General features: G+C 32.0%; 1 protein-coding gene across 2 annotated transcripts in view; it reads left to right on the top strand.

The window, feature by feature from the left end:
• Positions 1–16783: 16783 nt before the first annotated feature.
• LOC139519181 (uncharacterized) overlaps positions 16784–26672 on the top strand; it is a 61572-nt gene continuing 51683 nt past the window's right edge. For both annotated transcript variants that reach the window (XR_011663535.1, XM_071311045.1), the window contains exons 1-4: positions 16784–16840; positions 18295–18422; positions 21090–21398; positions 22073–22154. Coding sequence is in view for 1 of the 2 variants with exons in the window: in XM_071311045.1 (XP_071167146.1) it covers positions 18389–18422; positions 21090–21398; positions 22073–22154 (425 nt within the window). In the remaining variant the exon portion in view is untranslated. The remainder of the gene's footprint in view (positions 16841–18294; positions 18423–21089; positions 21399–22072; positions 22155–26672) is intronic.

The raw sequence follows: 26672 nt of genomic DNA, 5'->3' as shown, positions 1-26672 counted from the left end.
TTTCATGTACTTGGTTTGATTTCCACGAATTGATATCATAAAAATGGTATGGTTAAACTTTTCACAAAATATGTATGTGCCTTTTGTGATATTTTTAATGGCAGGTAATATGAAATTAGCTCCTTACTTTATTTATACATGGAACGTTTTTGTTTGGCTTGATAAGGTGTATAGGGATCTCTCTATAATAAAAAAAAAACAACAAAAGACTGTAAAAAAAAAATTTCAATATCTTGATTGTCTGTGTTGTTGGGTTTTTGTCTCATCAATATTTACTCTTAATCCCTTTTTTCGAACCCAAAGGGTAGACTTGAGCACAGAAATATTGTCCACTCATCAGCTCGACTTTCGACTTAACCTTGCTGAAAAAGTAAAGCCCCCCCCCCCCTATTCCTACCAACGTGAAAATTAGTTAACAGACTAAGATGGCCACTACGATGCTTTATGCTGTTGTTTTTTAATCGCTGCCTATTGCAGCTATCATTCCCGGTTTTGGACAGAATAAAAAGTAGATGTGGTTCGATTGTGAATGAGACAACTTCAAACTATTGCTTTCCACCAAGGTCCACATGAAGCTGATGAACGCAAATTTATATAAAAAAAAGAAGATGTGGTATGATTGCCAAAGAGACGAATGACATAGAAATTAACAACTATACATGTAGTTCACCTTACGGCTTCCCACAATGAGCAAAGCTTTTGTATCTAATTTTATTTTATATGATTAATGTATTGCCTTGTGTCGTTTCTTTTGTTTACTAGTATATTGAATGTCTCTGGTGGTATGAATCTTACTTCATTACATCCCAGCTCCTTTGTTCTAACAGGGGTGATCTGAGCCGGATCACCCCTACCAGATCACACCAGTTTAAGTTTCTTTGTTATGCATGCTTTTCTTTGTTCTGTAACATTTTGGCGGGAATGTCAAATCCAGTATAAAACTTATAATTAATTATACGAAGAAGACTGTCTATCAAAATTCACGTAGAAAAATCCAGTGTATATGCTGGGATTCGAACTCAAGACCTTTAGCATATCAAGCCACGACACATACCACTTCACCAGGACGACTGCATACGAATTAATAGAAATTTAACATACTTAAAGGAAGCAAGATATTTTTATAACTGGGGCGAGTTGGCAGACCTTTACTTAGTGGGGTTTAAACCCTTTTCGTTAAATAAATGAGTTGTCAGACTGATTGTTCAATTTGATTTTACACTTTTTTAAAGTTGGGGGAGTCGGATACAAGAGTGGGGCGATTTTTTCATAAAGTGGCGATATAGTGTGGGCCGATTGGCCAGTGGGGCGAGTTGATATTGTTTGATATCTACTCATCGTGTTAGGGGGTCATAAAGGGAATACATCATATAGTAATATACAAAGTATGTAATAATGGTTGTGTGGCATTCTAAACTAGATTTTATGAATTGTAAATGGTTTTTCGTCTAATCTAAAACAGCTGGGATGTAAAATAGTTATCCCATTCGGACTTGGTGTGTCAGTGTAAGATCACCCTCTGGCCTCCGGCCATCGGGATGATCTTACACTGACACACCGCGTACTTATGGGATAACTATTAATGAAATTTAAAATTATACCCTTTTTCAATAATAGGCTACCGCAATAAAGATATAAGCTTAATAAAATAATTATTTCAGATTTTCACTCGTTCAGGAAATGTCATACGGGACAAGAATGAGTTTTAATGGCGAAAAATATTTTTTAAACAAATGTGCATGTGTAAGCTGTTTTGTGATGTTCTATTCTATCAGGAGTTTCAGAAAAGGGGGAATAAAAACAATTATGCCAAAAAAACAGTTTAACTTGCGAAGCTTTCTTTGGTATTCAATGTTACAAAAATAGTTATTCTTTTGTAGATTTAGAACTTTGAACACAATTAAAAAAATGTCTATTGAAATTGGTAGATAGCAAAATAGTTAAAGAGAACATTTTATTTATTATATATACTTTATGTAAAATTAGGTGAAATTGAGGACGAGTTTCATTATAAAGTTGAAACAAAACGAAAAGTGTATTTAACGTTTTTTGTAAATAGCTTCTCAAATATTGAATTGATTTTATCAAAACAAAAAGTATAAGATCAAAAATTAAATTTTCTATCAAGATTCTTTATTTCTTATAAAACCAAGTTTAATGGTACAAGGAACGATATTTTTACATATAATAACATACAGATTTTGCGCATGACAAGTTTGCACAAAACGAGCAACAAGAATGAGAGATTGGGGATCAACCTGGAGAACATACGTCTATATTGATATTTCTAATTAATTTACACAAATTTTTCAATACACGAATATTTTTTGAAATAAATAAAGTGCCGAATGCATATCTATACCACATCTTCCTATATCTCACACTCACACCACATCTTCCTATATCTATAACTTGCCTTGGGTATACTTTATATGTCCCTATTCGTACAGGAAGTCCTGTGTTGTTATTTAGACGTACCGATCCACAATATCTGACACACATTTGCAAAACAGGTCATTTGTAATATAAGCTGGAAAAATTTCATAGTTTTAGAATAAAGCGGAGCATCGCAATTGCGTTAAAAATTAATATTTAATTTCCTACCAAAAGATATTGGTTTTTGTTTTCAATTCTTTCTCAAATTTAGATATAGAGTTGACACTGCAATGTTTTGTATCAGGTTTGTTCCACTCAGGAACTATAGAAGGAATAAACGATTCAGGGAAAGCCTGCAAAATGGAACCACAATTCAAAATTTTTGTGTTTACTTTGCCTTTGTTTTATTTTGTTTCTAAGGAAATTGCTATGTAAGCTTCTTTGTTTATTAAAGAAGCCAATTTTGAGATACAAAGTGAGAAACAAAGCTTTTGCGATTTCATTTCCTTATTTACAACACTAGAGTTTACAGACTATCATTATACCTTGAGAGACATATGAGAGTATGTGGCGTCCGTGGGGTTCTTCAAATTCGATTACAGAAGTAATGTAGAAAAACTCCAAGGGGTAAATACGATATTACGTTTTTAAAAGAGAATATAAATCATAACTGTCTTCTATGAACGATAACTTTAAAACTGATGTCAATGCTTTTTTTTAACAATTCATCTTTATTCAACAATTGAAGATGAATACCATTTTATTGTATAATGTAATAAGCAGTGATGTAAGAAATATAATTCACAATGTGCATGGGAGAACTAAATAATTTAGTTAACTTAATCATATGACTCTAAAGTCCGTTCTGTCATTATTAAGAGACGCTAAAGAACTGGACAACTGTGGAAATATAAGATTTTAAGATTTGGAAATAAATGAAATTGGTGTCACAAATGGTATGTCTGCTTGTATTTGATTTTTTTTTATAAATATATATGATGCTCTTATACACAATTATTAATGGTTGTTTTACTTCGCTTAGTTATAGCATTTAACAAATAACTCTTCGTATTCTTATTTTCGGCATCAAATAAAATTTATAATGGGATATTTTTTAAAAGACAAGGAAAATGAAAAAAATTATATACAACAAAAATAAGCAAAAGGAGATGTGGTATGGCTGTCAATGAAACACCTATCCACAAACGTTGAAATTGAAGTAGCTGTAAGAAATAAATAAGTCATATTTACAGTCTAAAAATGTGTTTAGCCGGGGCCTGAACATCAAATTACACATATCTATACTCGTAATGCATTTGTAAACAAGTTCGTACCCTAAATATGTTCCTCTCCTAAACATGTCGAGGAAAGTGTTTAACCCTATATGTATTTAACCTGACCACATGTTAAAGATAAACATGTTTGGTACTGCCTCTTATAAATAAGTGAAACATTCTCAGTAAATCACATCAGAACTTAGATCAGACAAAAACTGAAAATATTTGAGAAGACGCTATTACCTTAGAAGTAAAAAATTTACCAGACAGAATAAACACGGCAGAAACAAACAAACGAAAAAAACCAAGAGAACAATTTGAAATACCATATACATGTTAAAATCGGTATATACAAGCGGATTATAAACGGGACAGGGTTGAGCGAACATGAATTTCTACTGATTACACTAAAGGTGGCAATCAACCGATTGAAGCACGTGTCGAGAAAATATTAGATAACTTTCTAATTAAAAATGACATAATTATAAAATTTGATTTTATGATTTTTTACAAAGTCTTTTTCTAGATGCCATATCCGTTGGGATAGTATCTTTCCATCAGGTCATTAGTGTACAATTTTGTTCTTAGTGCACTAAGGAGGTCCTTTGTAGTATTTCTACGAATCCCATGATTTACATGTATGCTGAGGGAAAAGTCGCACATGTTTTTATATGTAGGACGAAAGTCACAAAAATGTAATCAAAGTGTACACGTTGGGAAAAAGTCTGTGAGAAAGGTTTAAATAATTTTATTTAACATCTTCATATTTTTTTCTGCGAAATCATAACTTTGCTAGCCGTTAAGACGGAACGATATTCCATACCGCAGATACCATTTAATGATAGACTTTGTAAATTTTGTAGTTAGAACTGTGTGGAAAACGAAATACATGTTTTAATGGTCTGTCTTTTATATACAGACTTCCGATATGAACTTTTTAAAACATCACGTGAACATATTAACTTTGACAGAATGAACACAGAGAAAAGATGTATTGCTCATATGAACTGTAAATACAAACAAAAGTTTTTAGCTCGTACAATAAATAGTTTTTTTATTAGAAGAAAAAAGTTTTTATGAAATTATGATTTACAAACAATATATCTTCAGTATTATTTTTGTCTTTCTTTGTGCATATTTGTTTCTTACATAAAGGTTACTGTGATGTGTTTCAAATAAAATCCCAAGTTTATATACCTTTATTTTCTTTTGCAAAGATAATTTCAATTGACAATTTTATTATTAATAATATCCATCATCAGAATATTAGCATTTTAATAAAGATTTTATTCGTTTATTTTGTTACTTATATCAGGGACATATAATACATATGTATTATATGTCTCTGCTTATATCAAATGTGGATATTATTTTAATTTCATCAAAGATTTACTAAACAAATCCTGGATTTCATTGATAAAGATGTGTGTGTAACTATACAAATCCTTGTTGTAACTAATTCATAATTGTATATATTTTAATTAATTTTATTGTAAATTTAGTGTCTCGTAATTTTATGAAGGCTGGCTATCGATCTTTGTTTTAACTGTAAGACCAATGTGCGACACTATAATGAAATAATCATTATATTCATCTTTTATATTTAATCTCAATTACCAGATTAAAATTTCACACCTAATTGAACATTGCAGATGTACGTTGACCACTATGTGTATATACCAAGAAACTGCTAGGTGTGAAAATAAGATGTGTCAATTGTATGAGGACCTGTACGGGGGTCCTTAATTCTATAATTGTTCAGTCTTTTTCTGTGTTCTTTATATATATAAGCACTTCGTCATTCTCTATTCCTTATCTTTTTCTCTATGTTTCTGTAGTCATTATTTATTTTCCTTTATTCGGCACTTTTAACCCATTATTCACTATTCATCGACCCCATCCTGACCCTCTTTTTTAATGAACCGTTAGCAAATTCGTCTCGAAGGGGGCAGCATACATCACAGTCCACGACATTATAAACTAGTAAGGCACACATACTGCTGGTGATCAACCTTTGATTTATAAACTAGAATAAATATACTAAAAAATTTTAAAGATAATATATATTTTTTACAATTTCGTTCGTCCGTTTTTTATCGACAAATGGTTCAGTTTTTTTTCTCGCAGTTTTAAGTAACGTTATAATATATATATTTTATAGAATAGCTTAAAAGCAGATACATATCTTTATTTCGTGTCAAACCATTTCTTGGAACTTGTGAAGCTTTTTATGATAAATGGAATATTTTTTTTCCCGATTGACCTATTGATATCCATAATTTGTTTTATAAACCAATTGAAATACCAAACACATGACGAAAAAACAGTCGCCAAAAAAAACATATTCATAGTCAAACTGTTTGTACACACGTGCGTGATTAGCGGTCCATGGTTGAATGATCATGAATTTCAATCGATTACACAGATTGCAATCAATATTGAACGTGGCATGTGTCGATAAAACATTAAATTTTGTAATTCTTGAAGATGTTATTAATATAAAATATTGAATTATTTATTTTGAAATAGTTTACTTCTATAATTCATTCCCTAGTGCCAATTATATCATATCGTCTGGTCCCTTGTACTTGCATCACTTTTTATTAAAATTGTCATAAGAATCTTTCGACAATTTTGATCACACAGATGAAGCTTTAAAAAGTTGAAAAATATTTTCACGAGTCTAACAGTTGACGTGCTTTCTTTATCATGTTTAAGCATGCGAGAATGTATTCTTAAAAAATCTAAGAGACACAGAAAACGTAATACTACTAGTATACGAAATCATTCAATTTTGCATAAAGATGATAACTCTAACTTTAAAAAAAAAAAACGTTCAGAAATATGAAAAGGAAAAGATGGACTTCTTTCTTGACCAAAATACAAAACTAGTAAACGGTGAATGTATATGAACTACTGTAGACTTTGTTATGATGACCTTTAACTTAATAAATATTTATTTTTTATTATTCAATCAACAGGTATACCTTAATTAATTTTTTTCCGGAATAGTAATTTCTTTTTCTGGAAAAGTAATACCAATTTGCGGAAACGTAACAACGCCGCTACTTATTTCGGAAAAGTAATGCACGAAATTGCGGAAACGTGAAATTGGACTTTTGGAAAAAAAAATAACTACTTAAGGACATGTTAGCGCCGACATGAGTTGTAAGAAAAGATTTCCAAAACAACCATATCATTAAGAAGGAATGTTTACATGCTATACTCTCGTACTAGTATTACAGGGTTCTTGTGGCGTTCACCTTAATAGACACACATCTTTTTAACGATGTTTAACAAGAAAATCCCTATTTAGCGGACAAGCAATTTTTTTTTTCTGTTATTGAATATCGAGAAAGAAAATAAATCCCGAAATTAATTTGGAACTTTGATACTCAATAGTTTCCCATCAAAATATTCACAATTAGTGTTCGTCCAGTGGCATACATAACAATCTTATTTCTATATGCAATCAACAATGAGCAAAACCCTAACCTTGTAGTCATTTATAAAAGACCCGAAATGATATATGTAAAAACAATTCAAACGAGAAAACTAACGGCCTGATTTATGTACAAAATGTGAAAATTCCTTGATAACCTGAATTTTCTTAATTATTTGCCTACAATATATAAGTCCCTGTTTAAGAAAAATAAAAAATAAAATTCTGGGACTATTATATTAAAGTTAGTATAATAGTCCAAGAATTAAAGTGTTGATAAAATAAGAGCCTCACATTTGAAAGTTTTAAAACATTTCGAAGATAAAAAAAAAAAAAGTAAAAAAATATACAAAACAGACTTTTTCGTTCATTTTGTAACATGAATGAGGCAGTTAGTTTTCTCGACTGAATTGTTTTACATTGTCATTTCGGGGCCTTGTAAAACAGACTATGCGGTATGGACTTTGCTCATTGTTGAAGGCCGTACAGTGACCTATAGTTGTTTATTTTTGTGACAATTTGGTCTCTTGTGAAATGTGGTCTCATTGGCAATCATACCACATCTTTTTTATATATTTAAATCATTTTACAAGACATCAAATTGTTATTTTGTGTTACTGTTGCAGACAATTCTTTTCAAATATTAACAATTATATTAATTAAATGGAATTTTGCATTTGCACCCGCTTGAAAAAAATAAAAACATATAAAGAAGCAACATCGAAATTCTCTGTACTTTAAGCGGCATTTTCACATGAGTAAAATATAAGGTCAACGTTTGAAACTTTTTCAGTCTTGTTCCGTCTTGTTCCATAATTTCAGTCTTGTTCCGTCTTGTTCCGTATTTTTCAGTCTTGTTCCGTAACTTTCTACCCAGTCGTATAAACGAATCGTCGACAAGTGCGTACATTTTTTGGAACAACGTCAAAATCGTTGTTTTATTAGGAACGTCGTGTAACGCTAAGTGGCACCAATACCGTGCGTAACGTCAATATAAATCTGTGATTTTACTATGTCCACAACTTCGATGAACCAAAGCAAGTTAAACATCGACCTGTATCTAAATCAAATTGGTTCTCTTCTTCTTCTTCGTCTTCTTCTTTTGGTATACAATAGTCTATCGACATTCGATGATTACATACTGTTGGCATACGTGGACTAGTCTATTTACAAAACTTTTACCCCAATTTATTCAAGATATATGTTTTTTTCTTATGTTTAATGTATACATGTATATATTTTAAATGCGCTATAGTTCCGTAACTTTCTACCCAGTCTTATAGACGAATCATCGACAAGTGCGTACATTTTTTTAAATCAATATTTCTGGTATGTTCCAATCTGTCCTTCACTATTGACATCGAGTATATATTACATTTTCCCAAAGTCAACCTTGGAAAAAATATTTAAATAGGTTGTAATTTCATCAAATCTTATTTTTTGGGTATTATTTATATTTTTATTTTACACCAGAAATGTTATTTATAAACAAGCGTATGAGTTTAGTTATGACAAGTAAGACAGAGTTGTATATTATACATCTGATAGTTCAAAATGGAAAGTTATAAGTTATCGGCCGTGTACACTGAATATTACCTGCAGAAGTGAAACGATGCATGAACTTGCAAGTCCGACAGGAAATCGCTTGAATACCTGGAAGTGTCACCTCACAACCCTTACAATACCTTTGGAAGTAATACCTTAAGCCATGCTGGTGATCAGATGAGGGAAGATCAGAATTTATTTGAAAAAAGTTTATTACTTTAAAGAATTATGAACAAATTATATTTTCGAAAACAATTTTCACGGAACACTTATTCATGATTTCAACTTTGACTCTTTACTTAATTCCAATATTAACAGTTTAAAAACAACAGACCATGGTAATTTAAAAAAAATGCAAAAATTTTCCGTATAAAGTTAGTTAGTCGAATAAAACAATAGTACGATTGACAAGATTACGACTACATCCTTATTCTTTCAAAAAGAGATTCCCAGGCAACCTCAGAATATAAAGTTTCAGGTTTTGTAAATATTAGTAGACCTGTTACTATTCTCGCGGCCTCTAATTGCAAATTTTCTAATTTCCAAGGATCCGTGTTGAAGGCTGTTCTTTGACCTATTCAATTTTTAAATAAAATATGTTTAAACTAAACGCAGCATTGGCCTCAAATGTTGAAGGCTATTCTTTGACCTATTAAATTTTTAATAGTCTTCAAATTTCAACAAAATTCCGCGTAAGGGACCACAACTTGGAAATGGAGATAGGTTTTTATAAAAAAAAAAAATTTTTGATGGATACGAACATTTTTCTCCATTGCCAAATCAACTGTAATATTAGCACTCATACCACTTATTATATTTATATCTATTTTCAGCATAGAATATCTCAGTTTGTTATTGTCGACATTTCTATTACATTTACATGATAAAACTTTTTAATACATGTATAAACATTTTAACAAGCTCACCATATTCTAATTTAAGAGTTGGCGCCCATCAAAGCCATGCACACGAAACTATTTATAGGAAGAGAAATAAAACAAAAGCAAAATGATTTGTCCTTTTAATCTCTGAAATTATCAGCAATAATGATTTTTTTTTTTAAGTTTTAGTTACGAATGATATATTATACCCAGTTGCAAAACAGGCAAGAAAAGAAAAAAGAAAAGTACGTATGGTAAGGGACAAATTGTACATTGATGGTGATTTGTACAAACCAAACACTGAAGGAGTTGGAAACGAAAATGTACATGATGTTTTGAGTTTTATACAGCGGAGAAATATAACACAACAATACGAAAGATTAACAAATGAACCTCAGTTATTGCAGCTTGAAAGGTTTCCAAGTGTTCAAACAAGATTTGACTACCAAACAGCAAAGAACGCAGACGATTCTAGAAGTAATACCTAACGATTAACAGTGTTTTAAACATGAAACCAACATATTCTACTTTTAAGAGAAAAGGGAACATTACTTCGTTAAATTATTGCTTTGCTATTAATCATTTTTAAAGACAATCCGGTACATGTATAAATGTTTCTATGAAAACCTCTTGTTTCACCATCGCTCTGACAGAGGGTTACTTTGTTGTTATTGTTTTCTGTTATACCATTGTATCCACAAAGGTTTTTCGGAATAAAACTTGAAAAAAAAATCTGAATGAAGAAGTATTTTCTCAAGTGTATATTTCTTGTAAATAATAAATTTGTCACCAGAGAAATATATCTAATGTCGGATTTTTATTTGATGTTCATATTAATAAGTGACTGAAATACAAATTTTTATAGATATTTAATTCACATTTATATATATTTTTTTTAAAGTACGTGTTGAAGTTTGGATAACCGGCAGATGCTTGTTGCGTTTTCATTAAATTCACCTTGTTATTGGGCTGTGATAAGCCCGGTAGTACCGAAAAATTAATCTAATATTTCGTAGCGTTCTTTGTCTCTAGAACCAATTTTATTTTTCAGGTGGTCGGACACATTATCTATAATGTGTTTTGTACCCGTATCTCTATTCTGTTTATTTTTTCTTGCAAGCGTGCTTTAATGTGGTGACAGGCGACGACGGACATGCGTTTGAACAATAGACTGGTTTGGAGCTGGAAGACTTTAGTTTGTTTCTTATGGTGCACTGTTCAAAATTTATTTTCATATATGAAGACATTTTAAGAAATGTATAACTGGACAAAACGAAACCAATAAGATAATGCATTTTTACTACATGCAACACACTAAGTTCATATATGACCCGTTTGAGTAATATATTTCGGGCCTTCAACAGTGAGTAAAGCGCATAGCACATAGTCATTATTTCATAAATTATTTCGTACGATATGTTAAGCAGACAATTTGTTAAAAACAATACAAATCGGATTTCCTTCTGACATACTTGCCACAGGCATTTGTCTCAGAAAAAAAATTCCTATATACCTTTTCTGAGACAAGTGCCTGTGATACTTGTTCTTCTTTAAGAAAAGTAGATTTAAAGAAATTATAGTTGAAAATATTTCTGTCGGCTTTTTCTTTTTTTCGCGTGATATATTTAGGTTTAAATATTCTGATTATATTGCATTACAAAAAATAATTATTTACACATCATGTGGTAAAGGCATATTTTCAAGGCATTCATACGAAGCATTCTCTTTCTCTGTCAGAATTATATCTTTAGCTCTAAATTTACACATACTGAAAAAAAATTCGTGAATACTGTACTAAAAACTGTGGAACATTTAAAAACATTTGTCTCTTTTATATATTTGAAAATGAAACTTAATCTGACTTAAAATCGGGAAATGATTTATTTAACTTCTTTTACTTTTAGAAGAATAATAAAATGTCGAAATATACAAACAAATAAGTGCCGTATGGAGCCTTTGTAAACAAATATCAAGCTGGTTGAAAACTAGTGGTTTGGATAAACCCCAAGAACGACACATAATTTTCTCTCTCTCAATTCCATCGTATTGTTTTAGTGAAACCATTTGTATATATACACGCATCTTTGTCGAAATTAAAATAAAAACAAAACACTTATCAATATATATATTTATTTTGTCTTCATATCTCTTACATAACAAGCTGACCACACTCTAACTTATTAGTCATTTAGTAGGCGCACATCAAAGTCGTGCACCTGTGGCAAATAACTTTGTCGGGAAAGAAGTAAAACAAAAACAAAATTATTTGTTCTGTAATCATTTTTCATAAGAACAACACATTTAATTATAAATATTAAGCATACATTTTTTTTAGATACAATTGTTTATTACCTAAAATAAAAAGATTATGATTGTTTAATGATTATTGTTTTGTCATTTGGCACGTGTCAAACGGTTCATTGATTTTCGGCATATCAAAGAAAAACGGGCACGTACCTAAATAATGTTGAATATCTTGTTTATTTATGATTATTTTTCTATAAAATTTGAAATTTATGCATGAAATATCAATCTCTAACATAATATGTAAAAATAATACAAACAACAGCACTCCTTCTAGTCCTTAGTGGCATTGTATAGTCCTTAGTGCACTAAGGAGTCCTTAGCAGTGTTTAGACGTACCGTGATATTCTAGCCTAACGTGTTGATGTGTCTGTTGTCAGAGATGCACATAGACCTAGGTGAACAATACTGTCTTTAGTTACATCTAGTGTTTAGTTCCATAAAATTTCAGTTATTATCAAATTTTGTTGAAGAATTTATTGGTGAAAGTTAATGTAAATGTTCAGTTGCAAATACTACATGCATATTGAGGACACAATAGAAGAAGTATGGTTACTGGCAAATCTATCCAGACATCTCCACAATAAAAATATCTTCACGGAAAGCAAGCTATACTAAATAAAAAAATAAAAAACACTTATGTACGATTTTCAAAGTTGTTTAAGTAATTGTAGTGTATTGGATATACCCGTTGGACGCATGTTTCTGTCTTGTCATTACTTTCAATGAAAAGCTGGTGGTATTCTTAGCCCCAACACCATGTGTTGTTTTAAAATTGCTTCTGATTTTATTCACAGTTTTTGTTCAGATGGTGTCACAGTCGAATGTAGGACAGAAAGTCACAGGACAAAAAGTCACAGACAAAAAGTCACGGACAAAAAGTCACAGGACAAAAAGTCACAATTCATTTTTTCTGATTATTTTCTTAAAATAAAAAATGCTTATTTCTACAAAAATATTTTTGTATTTTTCTTGAACTATAATATCTAAACCAGCTTTGTAAACAAAATTTATCAAAAAAATTTCAAAGATGATCAAATAATTGTTAAAAAAACAAAATGTCAAAGTGGCTAGGCACTTAAATGGCTTAATGGTGCCAAGAAATCTTTCTTTTGCATGATTGAAATTAAACACATCTACATTTTTCAAGTATAATGACACATTTCCTAAACTTTGATATGAATATATGTATTAAAAAGTAAATATTTCAAGATATTTCTCTTATATATTCAAACAATAGTCAACAGATTGTTTGTGACTTTATGTCCTGTGACTTTTTGTCCTACCAAATTTGTGACTTTATGTCCTGTGACTTTCTGTCCGTTTACCTCACAGTCATGTGTCAGTACCCAACAAGTCGGTTGAGTACAGGAACCCTGATGAGTTCAAAATGATGAGTCCTCTATGCAGAAAGAAAATTCCGCACATAGAGGCGGGCCTCTTTTGGTCACTAAACAATAATGAATAATAGTTCAGAGAAATGGTTGCTACACTAAACACTAAAATGCACTTTTGAACTTAAATTGAAAAAAAGCACATGAGATTACCAAAGGATAAAGGTTTCTGCTTTGAGACAGGCGATGGATGTATACTCATGACTTTTGATATCTCAACCGGCCCCTATTCCTTTAGCAAATGAGGAATAAACAACCACAATGCATTAAACAAGAGAAAACTCGATTTAAAAGAAGCCAGAGTCAAATGTAGAAATAGGTAACAGAAGAAACTACGCAAATGGCAATAATAAACATAAAATAACAAACGGACCAGTAGCAGTAACTCAATGCAAGCTCCATGTTTGAAGTACACTTATCGGTAATTTGTGTCATTGGTAGAACAATTAACAATTCTTAAACAATAATATCTGGGAATATTTGGTCTGCTCCAATAAAATAATATCCTTACCTACTACAAAAACATATAAAACTATTCTCTGTTCTTTGGTTGAGTTCACAAATAGATTTTTCTCTAAGATATTTCATTCTCCCATAGGATATTTGTTTCTCCTATAGGATATTTATTTCTCCTATAGGATATTTCTTTCTCCCATAGGATTTTTTTCTCTCTTATGACTTGCTTTGATCTCCCATAGGATTTTTAATCTCCCTTAGGATTTTTAATCTCCCTTAGGATTTATTTATTACCCTTAGGATTTATTTATTACCCTTAGGATTCTTTTTTATCCCACAGGATATTTTTTCTGTTATGAAATCCCTTAGGATATTTATTAATCCTATCGGATATTTTTAATCCCATGGGATTATTTTATTAGACTAATATCCTGTAGGATAAAAAATATCCTATAGGAAATGCTATTATTTTTCCTAAGGGATTTTTTTAATCCTAAGGGTGAAACTATATCCTATAGGATATTTTTATTCTCCTAAGGGATTATAAATCCCTTAGGATTTAAATATCCTGTAGGATATAAAAAATATCCTATGGGATTATGACTTTATCCTATAGGATTTCTCAAAATCCTGTAGGATTTTTAAAAATCCTATGGGAGAAAAAAATATCCTACAGGATTTTGTCACTATTTTCACTCCAGTTGCCGAACCGGGCGAGCCACACCAATTTTTTTTTTGTATTGTGTTATTTATCCCCAGAGGTACATTATTGCCAAATTTGATGATTCTACGACAAAAAAAAGTGTGGTTCCAATTTGCACTTATGAGAAGTGCAAATTAATCCAAGAACATGTTATTTGACTTTTGTCTTGGTGAATTGCTAAAACCTTAGTTGTTTGATGATACATGACAACACCTCTATGTAATATGCAACTAATTGATATAATAAGAGTGGCTAAAGATAAACGCATTTGAAAAGAATCCTACTTTAAAATGTAATTGGTAAAATTGAAAACAAATGTCTGTAAAATATTTGAAGTGATATCAGTCAGTTGAAAGTGCGAATCGAAAAAAAAAAACGCGAAAAACGTGTGTTTGTGCAGTATTGATATTTTAGCACCTCAATGGGTGCAACTTGGGTCCTTAAAGCAATTTGAGTATTGTGACGTTATGTATAACAATTAAAATATCAATCCGAATTATGACGCCATACTGTATTTTACTCTGAACCTTGATTTACCATAATTCTTTCATACGATTAAAAAATAAGTTTTACTTTTGAAGTTGACTGTACCAGTTAGATATCTTTTAAAAATTGATATTAGGACAAAATGTTTACAGCAACGTTGTTTAAACCACGAAGATTACAATACGATTTATGCAATCGTAATACCCCAGTCCCACTAGGCCACGATCGCACTACGATCTGTAAAAACAATGCAAATTTTGATGATCGTAGTGCGATCGTGTAGATCGCAGTAAGGTCGTATCACGGTCGTGGTGAGGTCTTCAAGATCGTGAAGAGCGTGGCCAACTTTGAACATGTTCAAAACAATCGTTGTGCGGTCGTGGCGAAATCAGGTCGTAGTAGAAGCGTAGTGAGAGCGCACTAAGATCGTAGTAAGATCGCAAAGGTCGCTGTACAATCTTAGTGAAAGCGTAGCGAAAGCGTGATTCTATTCGGAGAGACTGCGCTACGATCGCACAGCGACGTTATCACGACCTCACTACGACCATCACGTTCTCAGATCGCACAGCGACGTTATCACGACCTCACTGCGACCCAACTACGCTTTCACTACGACTATACCACGCTGTTCACGACCATAGTACGATTCAAGCACGCCCTTGCCGTCCTCATCACGCTCTTCTTATGACCTGACTACGTTCACACTACGACCATCATTCTGATTGTCATTTTCACATAAAATATATAAAAATGCTCCCTAGATTTTGTTTGTTTGAATGTAATTATCCATTTGCTCTAACGGCTCAACCATGCTTCTCGTTTTTATATATATTAGACCGTTGGTTTTTCCGTTTAAATGGTTTAACACTAGTACTATGTTGGGTCTTTTCTAGCGTGCTGATTGATGTGAGCCAAGGCTCCGTGTTGAAGGCCGTACCTTGGCCTATAATGGTTTACTTTTATAAATTGTTACTTGGATGGAGAGTTGTCTCATTGGCACTCATACCACACCTTCCTATATATATTGATACATCTATGTCATCTCTGCTATCGTTCACTAAAATATCGTCATTGAGCTTTATGGACAAGCAATAGGTTGTAATTTAGGTTGGATTGGTCGGTCCGACATCTCTGCTTGATCAGGATTCGTTACTTTGCTCCCTCTGCCTCTACATCAACTCCTACCACCATGTCCACGTGTTCTGGTAGATTTTGGTGGCATTAATGCATTGTTTCCGAGAAATCTACGATTTAATCAAAAATAGAAGAAATTGAACTGTATTGATATGGAACACGATGTTGAAGTTATTGCTGAGAACGTAGTAAGATCGCGCTATGAACGTAGTATAATCGTGGTAAGAACGTGTTTTAATCGCAGTAAGATCGTGTTGCAATCGGATAACTCGTAGTAAGATCGTAGTGAGAACGTGAAGAGCGTAGAAAGATCTTGATAAGTGTAGTGAGGTTGCAGAATAAGCGCGGTGAGAACGTGGTATATTCGTAGCGGGATCTTTGTAGAAGAGTAGAGAGGACGTAGTAGCATCGTGAAAGCAACGAAAAGTTACATTTTCATGCCGCTCATACAGCGACCTCACCACGATCTAAAATAATTTTAGATCCGGTAGAGCGTGGTGTGATCGGGGTCTAGTGGGACTGGGGCTTAAGCAAACGTAAGGTTCCTTTCAATAAAATACTTCTTACGAATTAATTTAAACACTACATTTAGTGTTTATAAGGTTTTAATCAGTATAAGTCTTGACAAAATGTCAAAGAGCAGATTCCTTTTACATATATCCTTGAAGCTCCAGGTATTTGCAATTGGACTCAGTCATTTGTGTTTTACTCAGAATAAACATAAAAAATTAAACAACTGTATAGTGTTAAATTTATATAGACAGGTTGGGGTATTATTTTTATCTTACAGACAACGTAGCCATGGTTTTCCTGTACATCAATCACTGCTTTTCAAATATAAAGTATGTGGAACTTTAATCATTCTTATGGTAGAGCATATCATAAAAAAAATGATGTGGTATGATAGCTAATGAGACAACTTTCCAAAACTAGACTGCCTTTTATAGCTGACTATGCGGTATAGGCTTTGCTCATTGTTGAAGGCCATACGGTGACCTATAGTTGTTTTAAATGTCTGTGTCATTTTGATCTCTTGTGGACAGTTGCCTCATTGGCAATCATACAACACCTTCTTTTTTATATTGTCTATCTTTCCCTTGTCCGTGGCGTCCGTCAGTTCTTCAGTCCGGATAACTATATATACAATATCTTTTTAAATATGTTTTGAGCTACAGCTTTGATATTTTGGACGTTGTTTCTACACGCAATAGAAGTCTGGATGTACAACTTCAAGTTGTACTTCAACATCACTGTTTGTCAAATCTACAGTATATGGAACTATAATCATGCGTAATCATGCGTATGTCAGAACATATAAAAAGAAGATCTTATATGATTTGCAAGGAAACAACGCTCCACAAGATACTTAATTGTCTATCTTTAAAATAAAAATGCTAAATATTAAAAAAAAAAAATACATAGTACACGGATGCCCCACTTGCACTATCAAGTCATGTTCAGTGGGCTGTTCAATTGAGGTCAAACTCTAATTTGGCCTTTACATTAGAAACTCTCAGCATAGGAAACATGTGTACTAAGTTTCAAGTTGATTGGACTTCATCAAAACCTACCTTGACCAAAAACTTTAACATGAAGCGGGACAGACGGACAAACGGACCGAACACGAAAACAATTTGAAAATGATGTCAGTTAGAATCTGTCAAATAGAAAAATGTTATATCATTACCAAATATACAATCAATAACTGCTCATCTTATTTCTTTTAAAAAGATAATCAGTGACGGCGACAAGTTTCTTATTTCTTCGGACCTGCCATTGATAATTGCTAATGTTTCATACTTGCTTTGAAAGTATTGTGCTATACTGTAATCCCCCCCCCCCCCCCCCCCCATACTGCCGTAATTGGTTTCATATTGATCAAAACATCTTAATTCTTTTAAAAAAATAGCATTATTTAATAAGTTTTTACTAAAACTATCAATCAAAAATTGACTAAATCATGTAGCATTGTCATTTTATTATAAGTAACCGTGGCTTAGGGCTTAGAATGTTGTGGACACCATTGAATATGCTCCTCACTGGCTTTGTTTATTGTATATGTAGATCTCAAAATTAATTATTTGTAAATTCCATATGTCTCTTTCTGGTATAAAACAACCTTATATGTACACAACGCATACACAGTTATACAGATGTTTTTCCTGTTTAACAACTACTTAATATCGTAAACTGTTATTTGTTCTTACAAATGTAAGCATTTGCTTGTGATAATTACACAATACATCTTGTTTACAAAGAAATATATCGCTATTCAACATAAGAAACAATTTTGTAGATTCGCACTTTCCAGAGACTGAATATGTATTTATAAATAGATGACATCCGATATGCAGTGACCTTGAGTCTGTAGCTAGTGTAGGATTAATAAGATGTGGATTCTACTTTTTGCCGTTATAACTATTCGTAAGTATATCTGTTTGTAAAATAAATTACTAAGAAATGATTAATGCAGCTAAATATCTCAATTGTGTCTGTATTTTTTTTTATAAGTGTAGTTATATATGTGTCTCTGGACTCAACCTGAATTAATCACATTTAGTCAAACTTACGCGTGTCATTCTGTATGCCTTCCACACATACAATATGTTAAGTCTTAACTTGCATAACTTTTGTCGTTTACGCTTTTCATTTTAAAAGCTTGAAGAACAAACCATAGTTCTAAAACACCACAAAGCTAAAAAATAAATAAAAATAGTTTTAACTAGAGGCATGTATTTTTAACTGCATGATGCACAAAGTTGGAGTAATTTAAAAACATTTGTGTTAATATGCGAACAATATTTCCTTATGTATGTATATATAGCAACCTCAGTAACACATTTTAAAACAACCATATTAGAACCTAGCTGGTTTAAATTAATATCACGAAATAATGTGTCAAAACACAATCTCTTTCTAATAAAGATAATAGATCATAATACCAAGTAACAATTGTAAGATTTTAAATATTATACAACAAAAGGATAGAAACTTCAATAAAACATTTCTCTTTGTTTGTTTCAAAATACTCCTTTCAGCTGTTTAATTAATTGATTAGTGATTTACGCCCCTTTCAGCAGTAATGGCTATTTTGTTGCCATCAGTTTGCATTGGTGATGCTCGTAGAGAACCACGACCTTCCATATGAAAACTGACATTCCTAGTCTTTTTAGATTGGATTCGATCGCACCTTCCATGTGCAGGATTCGATCCCATTCTTGTCTCTCAAAAGTTTACTATTTTATAAGTTATTGCTTCCACATATATATGTTCTAGGAGTTTCTGTGTTCAAAAATAGATACATGTTTACCACCAGGAACTATTTTGTTTGGTATTTTTATTAGAAGTAACGTTTTTTTCTTCAGTAATTTGTCAATTTTTCTTCCAGAAACATTTTTTTTCCAAAATAAATCACAGCCCCACCCCGACCCCCTCGAATATCAAATGATTGCTGTCTAAATTCTTTATTATATTGTATGATATTTAATCCTTTGTCATTCATATAGTGACAAATAATTCACAGATACTTTTATGTAGTGTTGATCGAATGTAATTATTTGTTTACTTTTGAGGACATGTATTGTGTATTTGTTTATATAATAATGATAAAGTATCGCTGCAATAATGTAGTACAGAATATATATTGTGGTCGACTAAGTGTAGTAATTAAAGTGTAGTAGATTCCTTAAATTACTCACATCTCAGATGTAATTCTTTGGAATCTTACAGAAACTGTTGTAACTCATACTCGTATTGTATCAGTCCTCTCTCTTACTTGCCATATGCACATGAAGAAACAGTATTTGCAAATACATTTTTGTAAGTGTAGGAGTCAGAATTCTGCATTCTTAAAATCCAGAATAATCAGATAGATCCAACAAACCTTTTAGCCTAATTAAAAAAAAAGTTTTTAACTTTAATCTTAGAATAACGATTTCTGAGAGGAACCATGAGGAACCATTTAATCATTTTTTTCTTTTTGTTGATTTATTTGTAAATTTTGTGTTGATATTCAGGCTATTTGTTCAAAACTTTGGCCATAAATTATTATTTCAATGATATAACGGGAAAAAGGTATATTTAATAAAAAAAAAAAAAAATTGTTATGGCTTAAAGGAGTCGATTGATAATGTGAACTGTGTGTACATGAAGACCTTAATGTGAGTCCCCTGTCATAAAACCTTTTTTTCTAAAATGTCCTGTACCTATTCAGAAATATGACACTTATAATCAAATAGTCTGTTTGTTTTTGTAGCAGTTCAGTGTTTTTGTTATTCCGTTGTTTCCCACTAATAGTAAATATGTTTTCCTCGGTTTTGAATTGAGACTCGGATTCGTTTTCGAGCTTAATCGATTTATGACTATTGAACAGCGATTGACTAATGTTGCCTTTCTTTAACATGTTTAAAGAACAAATCGCCGAAAAGAGAACGGGTGCATGTACCAAATGGATATTTCAGCTGTTTAAATTTATATCATCTATCAAAAATAAGCAGACACAATTGCAAAATCATATCCAGACTTTTCAGATACACACAGATGACAGTTATAGAACAATACAAAGAATGAACTTAAGGGCCAATACAAAAAAGATGAGCAAAATTAAAACAATTTGACACTCTTGTTGAAAAGAAAAACGACAAATCTTTAACTTAACCTATTGATAGGAAAGGTTGAAATAGAACATTATTTGTATGACCAAGGATAGACATGGCTACTGATATAAACAACACCGACACATGAAACGAAAGGACATTAAAAAATTAGTAAGTCAGCTACAGGCAGACAATATTCACAATATTTGACCATGCTTTGTTCCAGCAAGACATAAACCAGGAATATAAAGTTAGTTTCACATCGTTCATGTCGTTAACTCTAAAATAATTATAGCAATACACTATGTTTTATCTGAACAAATTCTGAGGACGGATTTTCGACAAATTGAAATTTCAAATGAAACATTAATGACGCTTGTTATATACATTCTGTCCATTTCAAAACTTTGAAATCTTGGGTATTCAAGGTTTATTTAGTACTGGATGATGGAGTTAAGATAACTATTTTTTAGTAACCAGGATTTCTTTTTTTCAGATGGCGTTTATACTAGAACAGTTTACGAGTTCGTTGGTTCTACAGTTACTTTGAAATGCCCGTATGTTCAAGAAGACTTCAACAAAGTTGTGTGGAAAGGACCAGTTGGTGTCTATGCACATTCAAACCATCGGAATACTCATTTACCTAGTGACTTGTATAACCGTTTATTCATCATAAGTAACAGCAGTGTTGGCAGATTTGATTTGAAAATTGTTAATTTACAATACAGTGATGAAGGCCAGTACAATTGTTCAGTAACTAACAATGGAACGAAAAAATCAAAATCATTTCACTTATCATTACCTGGTAATTATATATTTAGTTATCTTCTAAGTATTTCTAATGCGAGGGTCAAAGTAGCAATCCATCACTTTTTTTGTGGAAATTTTTTTGTATTTTACACTCTTTCATAAACATCATTTATCGATATTACATGCAAACTGTAGGGTATATAGTCGAATTTCAAAACGAAAACCAACAAGCGGTTTAAAAATGAAACTAACATTTTATGCATTGTTTGCGTACGATCCCTTTATTTTTGCTTCAGAATCATTAGAAACACTCAAAAGCCATTAGCATCCAAGGATGCATAAGTACTCGAATACATTGAGGAGTTATATGACACAAAAGGACCGAAATTGAATAGTCAAATTTAAACTATTAAAGTCAACTTTCTCAGAAAGAGTATTTGTTTTTATATCTGGGTGCAAATATACAATGCATGTTAGTTGTTGATTGATATTTGTTAATGTTCCTGTTCTATTTATACTGTTATACTAAGTGAAAAATATTTTTCAGTTGATATGTGAATGTTTTGATTTAAAAGACACCTGTAACGTTACGTTGACATGTTTGCATTTCTTAACAAACCCTTGTCTGTTTTCAAAAGTGCACTCTAGAAGTATTTTAAGAACCACCATATTCATTATATAACAAATATATTTTGGTCAAGTTGAGATTTTGTTTTTCTTGTATTACAGTATTACTCAATTCTTCGAAGCCGTCTTATTATAGATACTTAAAACTTGATCCAAGTTCCAAGAAGCTTATAGTAGGCCATATGTAAGTAGCATGACTTTTTTTAGCTCACCTGGCCCGAAGGGCCAAGTGAGCTTTTCCCATCACTTTGCGTCCGGCGTCCGTCGTCGTCCGTCGTCGTCCGTCGTCGTTAACTTTTACAAAAATCTTCTCCTCTGAAACTACTGGGCCAAATTAAACCAAACTTGGCCACAATCATCATTGGGGTATCTAGTTTAAAAAATGTGTGGCGTGACCCGGTCAACCAACCAAGATGGCCGCCACGGCTAAAAATAGAACATAGGGGTAAAATGCAGTTTTTGGCTTATAACTCAAAAACCAAAGCATTTAGAGGAAATCTGACATGGGGGTAAATATGTTTATCAGGTCAAGATCTATCTGCCCTGAAATTTTCAGATGAATCGGTCAACCCGTTGTTGGGTTGCTGCCCCTGAATTGGTCATTTTGAGGAAATTTTGCTGTTTTTGGTTATTATCTTGAATATTATTATAGATAGAGATAAACTGTAAACAGCAATAATGTTCGGCAAAGTTAGATTTACAAGTAAGTCAACATGACCGAAATGGTCAGTTGACCCCTTTAGGAGTTATTGCCCTTTATAGTCAATTTTTAACCATTTTTCATAAATCTAAGTAATCTTTTACAAAAATCTTCTCCTCTGAAACTACTGGGCCAAATTAATCCAAAGTTGGCCACAATCATCTTTGGGGTATCTAGTTTAAAAAATGTGTGGCGTGACCCGGTCAACCAACCAAGATGGCCGCCACGGCTAAAAATAGAACATAGGGGTAAAATGCAGTTTTTGGCTTTAACTCAAAAACCAAAACATTTAGAGGAAATCTGACATGGAGTAAAAATGTTTATCAGGTCAAGATCTATCTGCCCTGAAATTTTCAGATGAATCGGTCAACCTGTTGTTGGATTGCTGCCCCTGAATTGGTAATTTTAGGAAATTTTGCCGTTTTTGGTTATTATCTTGAATATTATTATAGATAGAGATAAACTGTAAACAGCAATAATGTTCATCAAAGTAAGATTTACAAATAAGTCAACATGACCGAAATGGTCAGTTGACCCCTTTAGGAGTTATTGCCCTTTATAGTCAATTTTTAACCATGTTTCGTAAATCTTAGTTACCTTTTACAAAAATCTTCTCCTCTGAAACTACTTGGCCAAAATAATTCAAACTTGGCCACAATCATCTTTGAGGTACCTTGTTTGAAAAATGTGTCCGATGACCTGGCCATCCAACCAAGATGGCCACCCCGGCTAAAAATAGAACAGGGGTAAAATGTAGTTTTTTGCTTATAACTCTGAAACCAAATCATTTAGAGGAAATCTGACAAGGAGTTAAATTGTTAATCAAGTCAATATATATCTGCCCTGAAATATTCAAATGATTTGGACAACCGGTTGTTGGGTTGCTGCCCTCCAATTGGTAATTTTTAAAGAAATTTTGCTGTTTTTGGTTATTATCTTGAATACTATTATAGATAGCGATAAACTGTAAACAGCGATAATGTTCATCAAAGTAAGATCTACAAATAAGTCCACATGACCTAAATGGTCAATTGACCCCTTAAGGAGTTATTGCCCTTTATAGTCAATTTTTAACAATTTTCATTAATTTGGTAAATTTATGTAAATTTTTACCAAATATTTTTCTCTGTTACTAATGGGCAAAGTTCATTATAGATATAATTGTAAGAAGCAAGAATGTTCAGTAAAGTAAGAACTTCAAACACATCACCATCACCAAAATACAATTTTGTCATGAATCCATTTGTGTCCTTTGTTTAATATGCACATAGACCAAGGTGAGCGACACAGGCTCTTTAGAGCCTCTAGTTTTATGTATGCCCAAAATGTTCTTAGACGACAACATCTCATTCGTTGAAATGTGATACTGAATAAAACATGCGGCCATTGAGTGAGCAAAAGTGGTACAATGCAAATTTTAAGTTTAGACATTGCATCATAATAAAAATGATAAGATTTTATTTTAACTTAATTATGAGCACGGACCAGTGAAAACTGTTTTTTCGTCTTTTTCGTTTAATGCAGTGACTCTGATATAATTAGGAAATGGTCGTTTAATATTATAAAATATACCTTCATCACGGATAGCCCTGATAAATTTGGCGGATTTGGCTCTACTTTTGTAAATTTTAGGATATTATAATATCTGCAATTTTCTGTAAGATTTTTGATTTCCAAATATTTGGCCTCAGGCACTTCGAAATATGGAGAGATAATTAGTCGACATCTGGTCATTTAAATGTAGTAAAACCTTATTGCAGAATATTCAGTCCCATGTGAAGTGATTTGGCGATTGATGTTTTTGTGTCCTGTTTATCTTTTTTTGTCACAAATATGAGTTTCTTTAGAATTATTATTTCGAATAACCACCTTATAATCTAATTACATTTTCCGTCTAATTTGCTGAAGATTGTTAACATTCGTTGTATTTAAGGTCTCATATTCGTGTTGTTGTTGTTGTGCACTTAGTAAAACCTCTCCCAAAAACGACCAGTAGCACCGATTGGAGCGGAACTCTTAGTTTAATGTTTACCTTTTAAATTGGCAAATTGACACACATAAATAGTGTTTATATACAATCAGCTATTTTACTATACAGATAAAGCTATACGTATAAACGTTAACTTTATACGTCAATGGCCTCAACTAACCTATAAACCCCGACTACTAACCGGAACTATTGTATTTCATCAACAACGTCACGTCACAACCATGACAACGTGTAGTAACAATGGTCAAACATTAATGTATTTAAACTTGTTATATCTTCAAATTGTTAATTTATATACCATTTGTATCAAATGTTATTATTTAAGTTCATTTTCCCTTTCTCATTTCTTAAAATTTCAATGTCTTACCGCCTGGACTACGCTCATAGGGAAATACCCCCAAAACGGTACCCCCAAGAGGGAAATTCCAAAACACTTTTTTCTAACAATATTTGTTACATATTTTTTTAAATTTTTTATCGATTTCAGTATAAAAACAATATACGTATAGTGTCTTGAAATATGACATGTATGTGTATTCGGCACGAAACGGGAAAATGTGAGGTTATAAACTTCTCTTATTACGTCAATATATTTAAACATGTCTTACTTAGCAAGAAGGTTAACATGAATAGAGCAACTACAAATGGTTTCAAATGACTGCCTAACAATTGTCATGAACACACAGATGTTAAAAGAAACTGTTTATATCAAAAAGTATTTATACGCTACAAGAGAACATACACATTTCTATAATACTTCTCAAGAAAACGGAAACATTATACGTTTATATATAAATGTTTACACAACATGATATCTTGTACGATTTATTTCCTGCTTAATATTTAATTTTCTAATTATTACAAGTAAATGTTGAATGTCAATTGGTTTAAAGATAAAATCCAGGAAGCAGGGGGCGAGTGTAAGATAGGAAACACCATGTTATGTTTCTACTTCTCTAATCTGAAAAGTGAACCTTGAACATTGAAATGCTTGTTAAGTTTGTAGTTATAAAATTAACACTTAATTATTCCTGACAAAATCTTACAACTAAAATTTGTTTATTGTATGAACGTATACGTCCAAACAATCTTATAATTTTTTTTAATGTAAAATCTTAATTGTCCATGTTATGTTTTGTTCATCGTGTATGTTCTCTTCTCTATTTTTATTTTTAGTCAGGTAACAAGTGTGGACACAGATGAGTGTGGATAGTATGTTTGAATGTTTGACAGTGTTTTATGATAAATGTAGTTCTATGATTTTCCTATATGTGTTATTAACTGTGTTGCACGATGACAACCAACCGGAGCATTAGGAGTATTGTTTATTTTATATTTAGTTTAGTTTTTATGTTCAAGACAGGCATGGAAGAGACACTAATTGCATTAGTTACCAAATGATTATGAAAGAATATGTTCCACATCTTTGATTTTGGATACATTTTATAGCTAGGACAGCAACACATAATAGGTTCAATTTTTCGTGATTTTTTTAAATTGGGAGATGATATCTGAGAACATGATATAAGGAGCCTGTAATTCAGTGGTTGTCGTTTGTTTATGCGTTACATATTCGTTTTTTCTTTATTTTTTGTACATAAATAAGCCTGTTATTTTTCTCCTTTGAATTGTTTCACATTGTCATTTTGAGACCTTTTATAGCCGACTATGCTGCATTAGCTTTGCTCATTGTTGAAGGTTGTGTGGCGACCTGTAATTGTTAATTTCTATGTCATTTTGGTCTGTTGTGGAGAATTGTCTCATTGGCAATCATATCACATCTTTTTTTATATGTATTTGCTAACTATTTGTATGGTTCTATTTATATATACTGAGTGCCAATGAAAACGCAACACTTGGTTTTTCAAAAATAAAATTTATATTAGAAATCATGATCTTTCAAAATGAATTGTTCTTGAAAATTAACAATTCTAACAATAGATCGATATCAAACAAAAATGTTTCATTGTCATCTTTCGGGCGCAATTATAGATAAACGAAACATCCAATGT

Source organism: Mytilus edulis, chromosome 4 (genome assembly GCF_963676685.1).
Source record: "Mytilus edulis chromosome 4, xbMytEdul2.2, whole genome shotgun sequence".
Taxonomy (NCBI): domain Eukaryota; kingdom Metazoa; phylum Mollusca; class Bivalvia; order Mytilida; family Mytilidae; genus Mytilus; species Mytilus edulis.
Note: the sequence above shows the minus strand (reverse complement) of the source record. Positions and strands in the feature narration are given on the sequence as shown.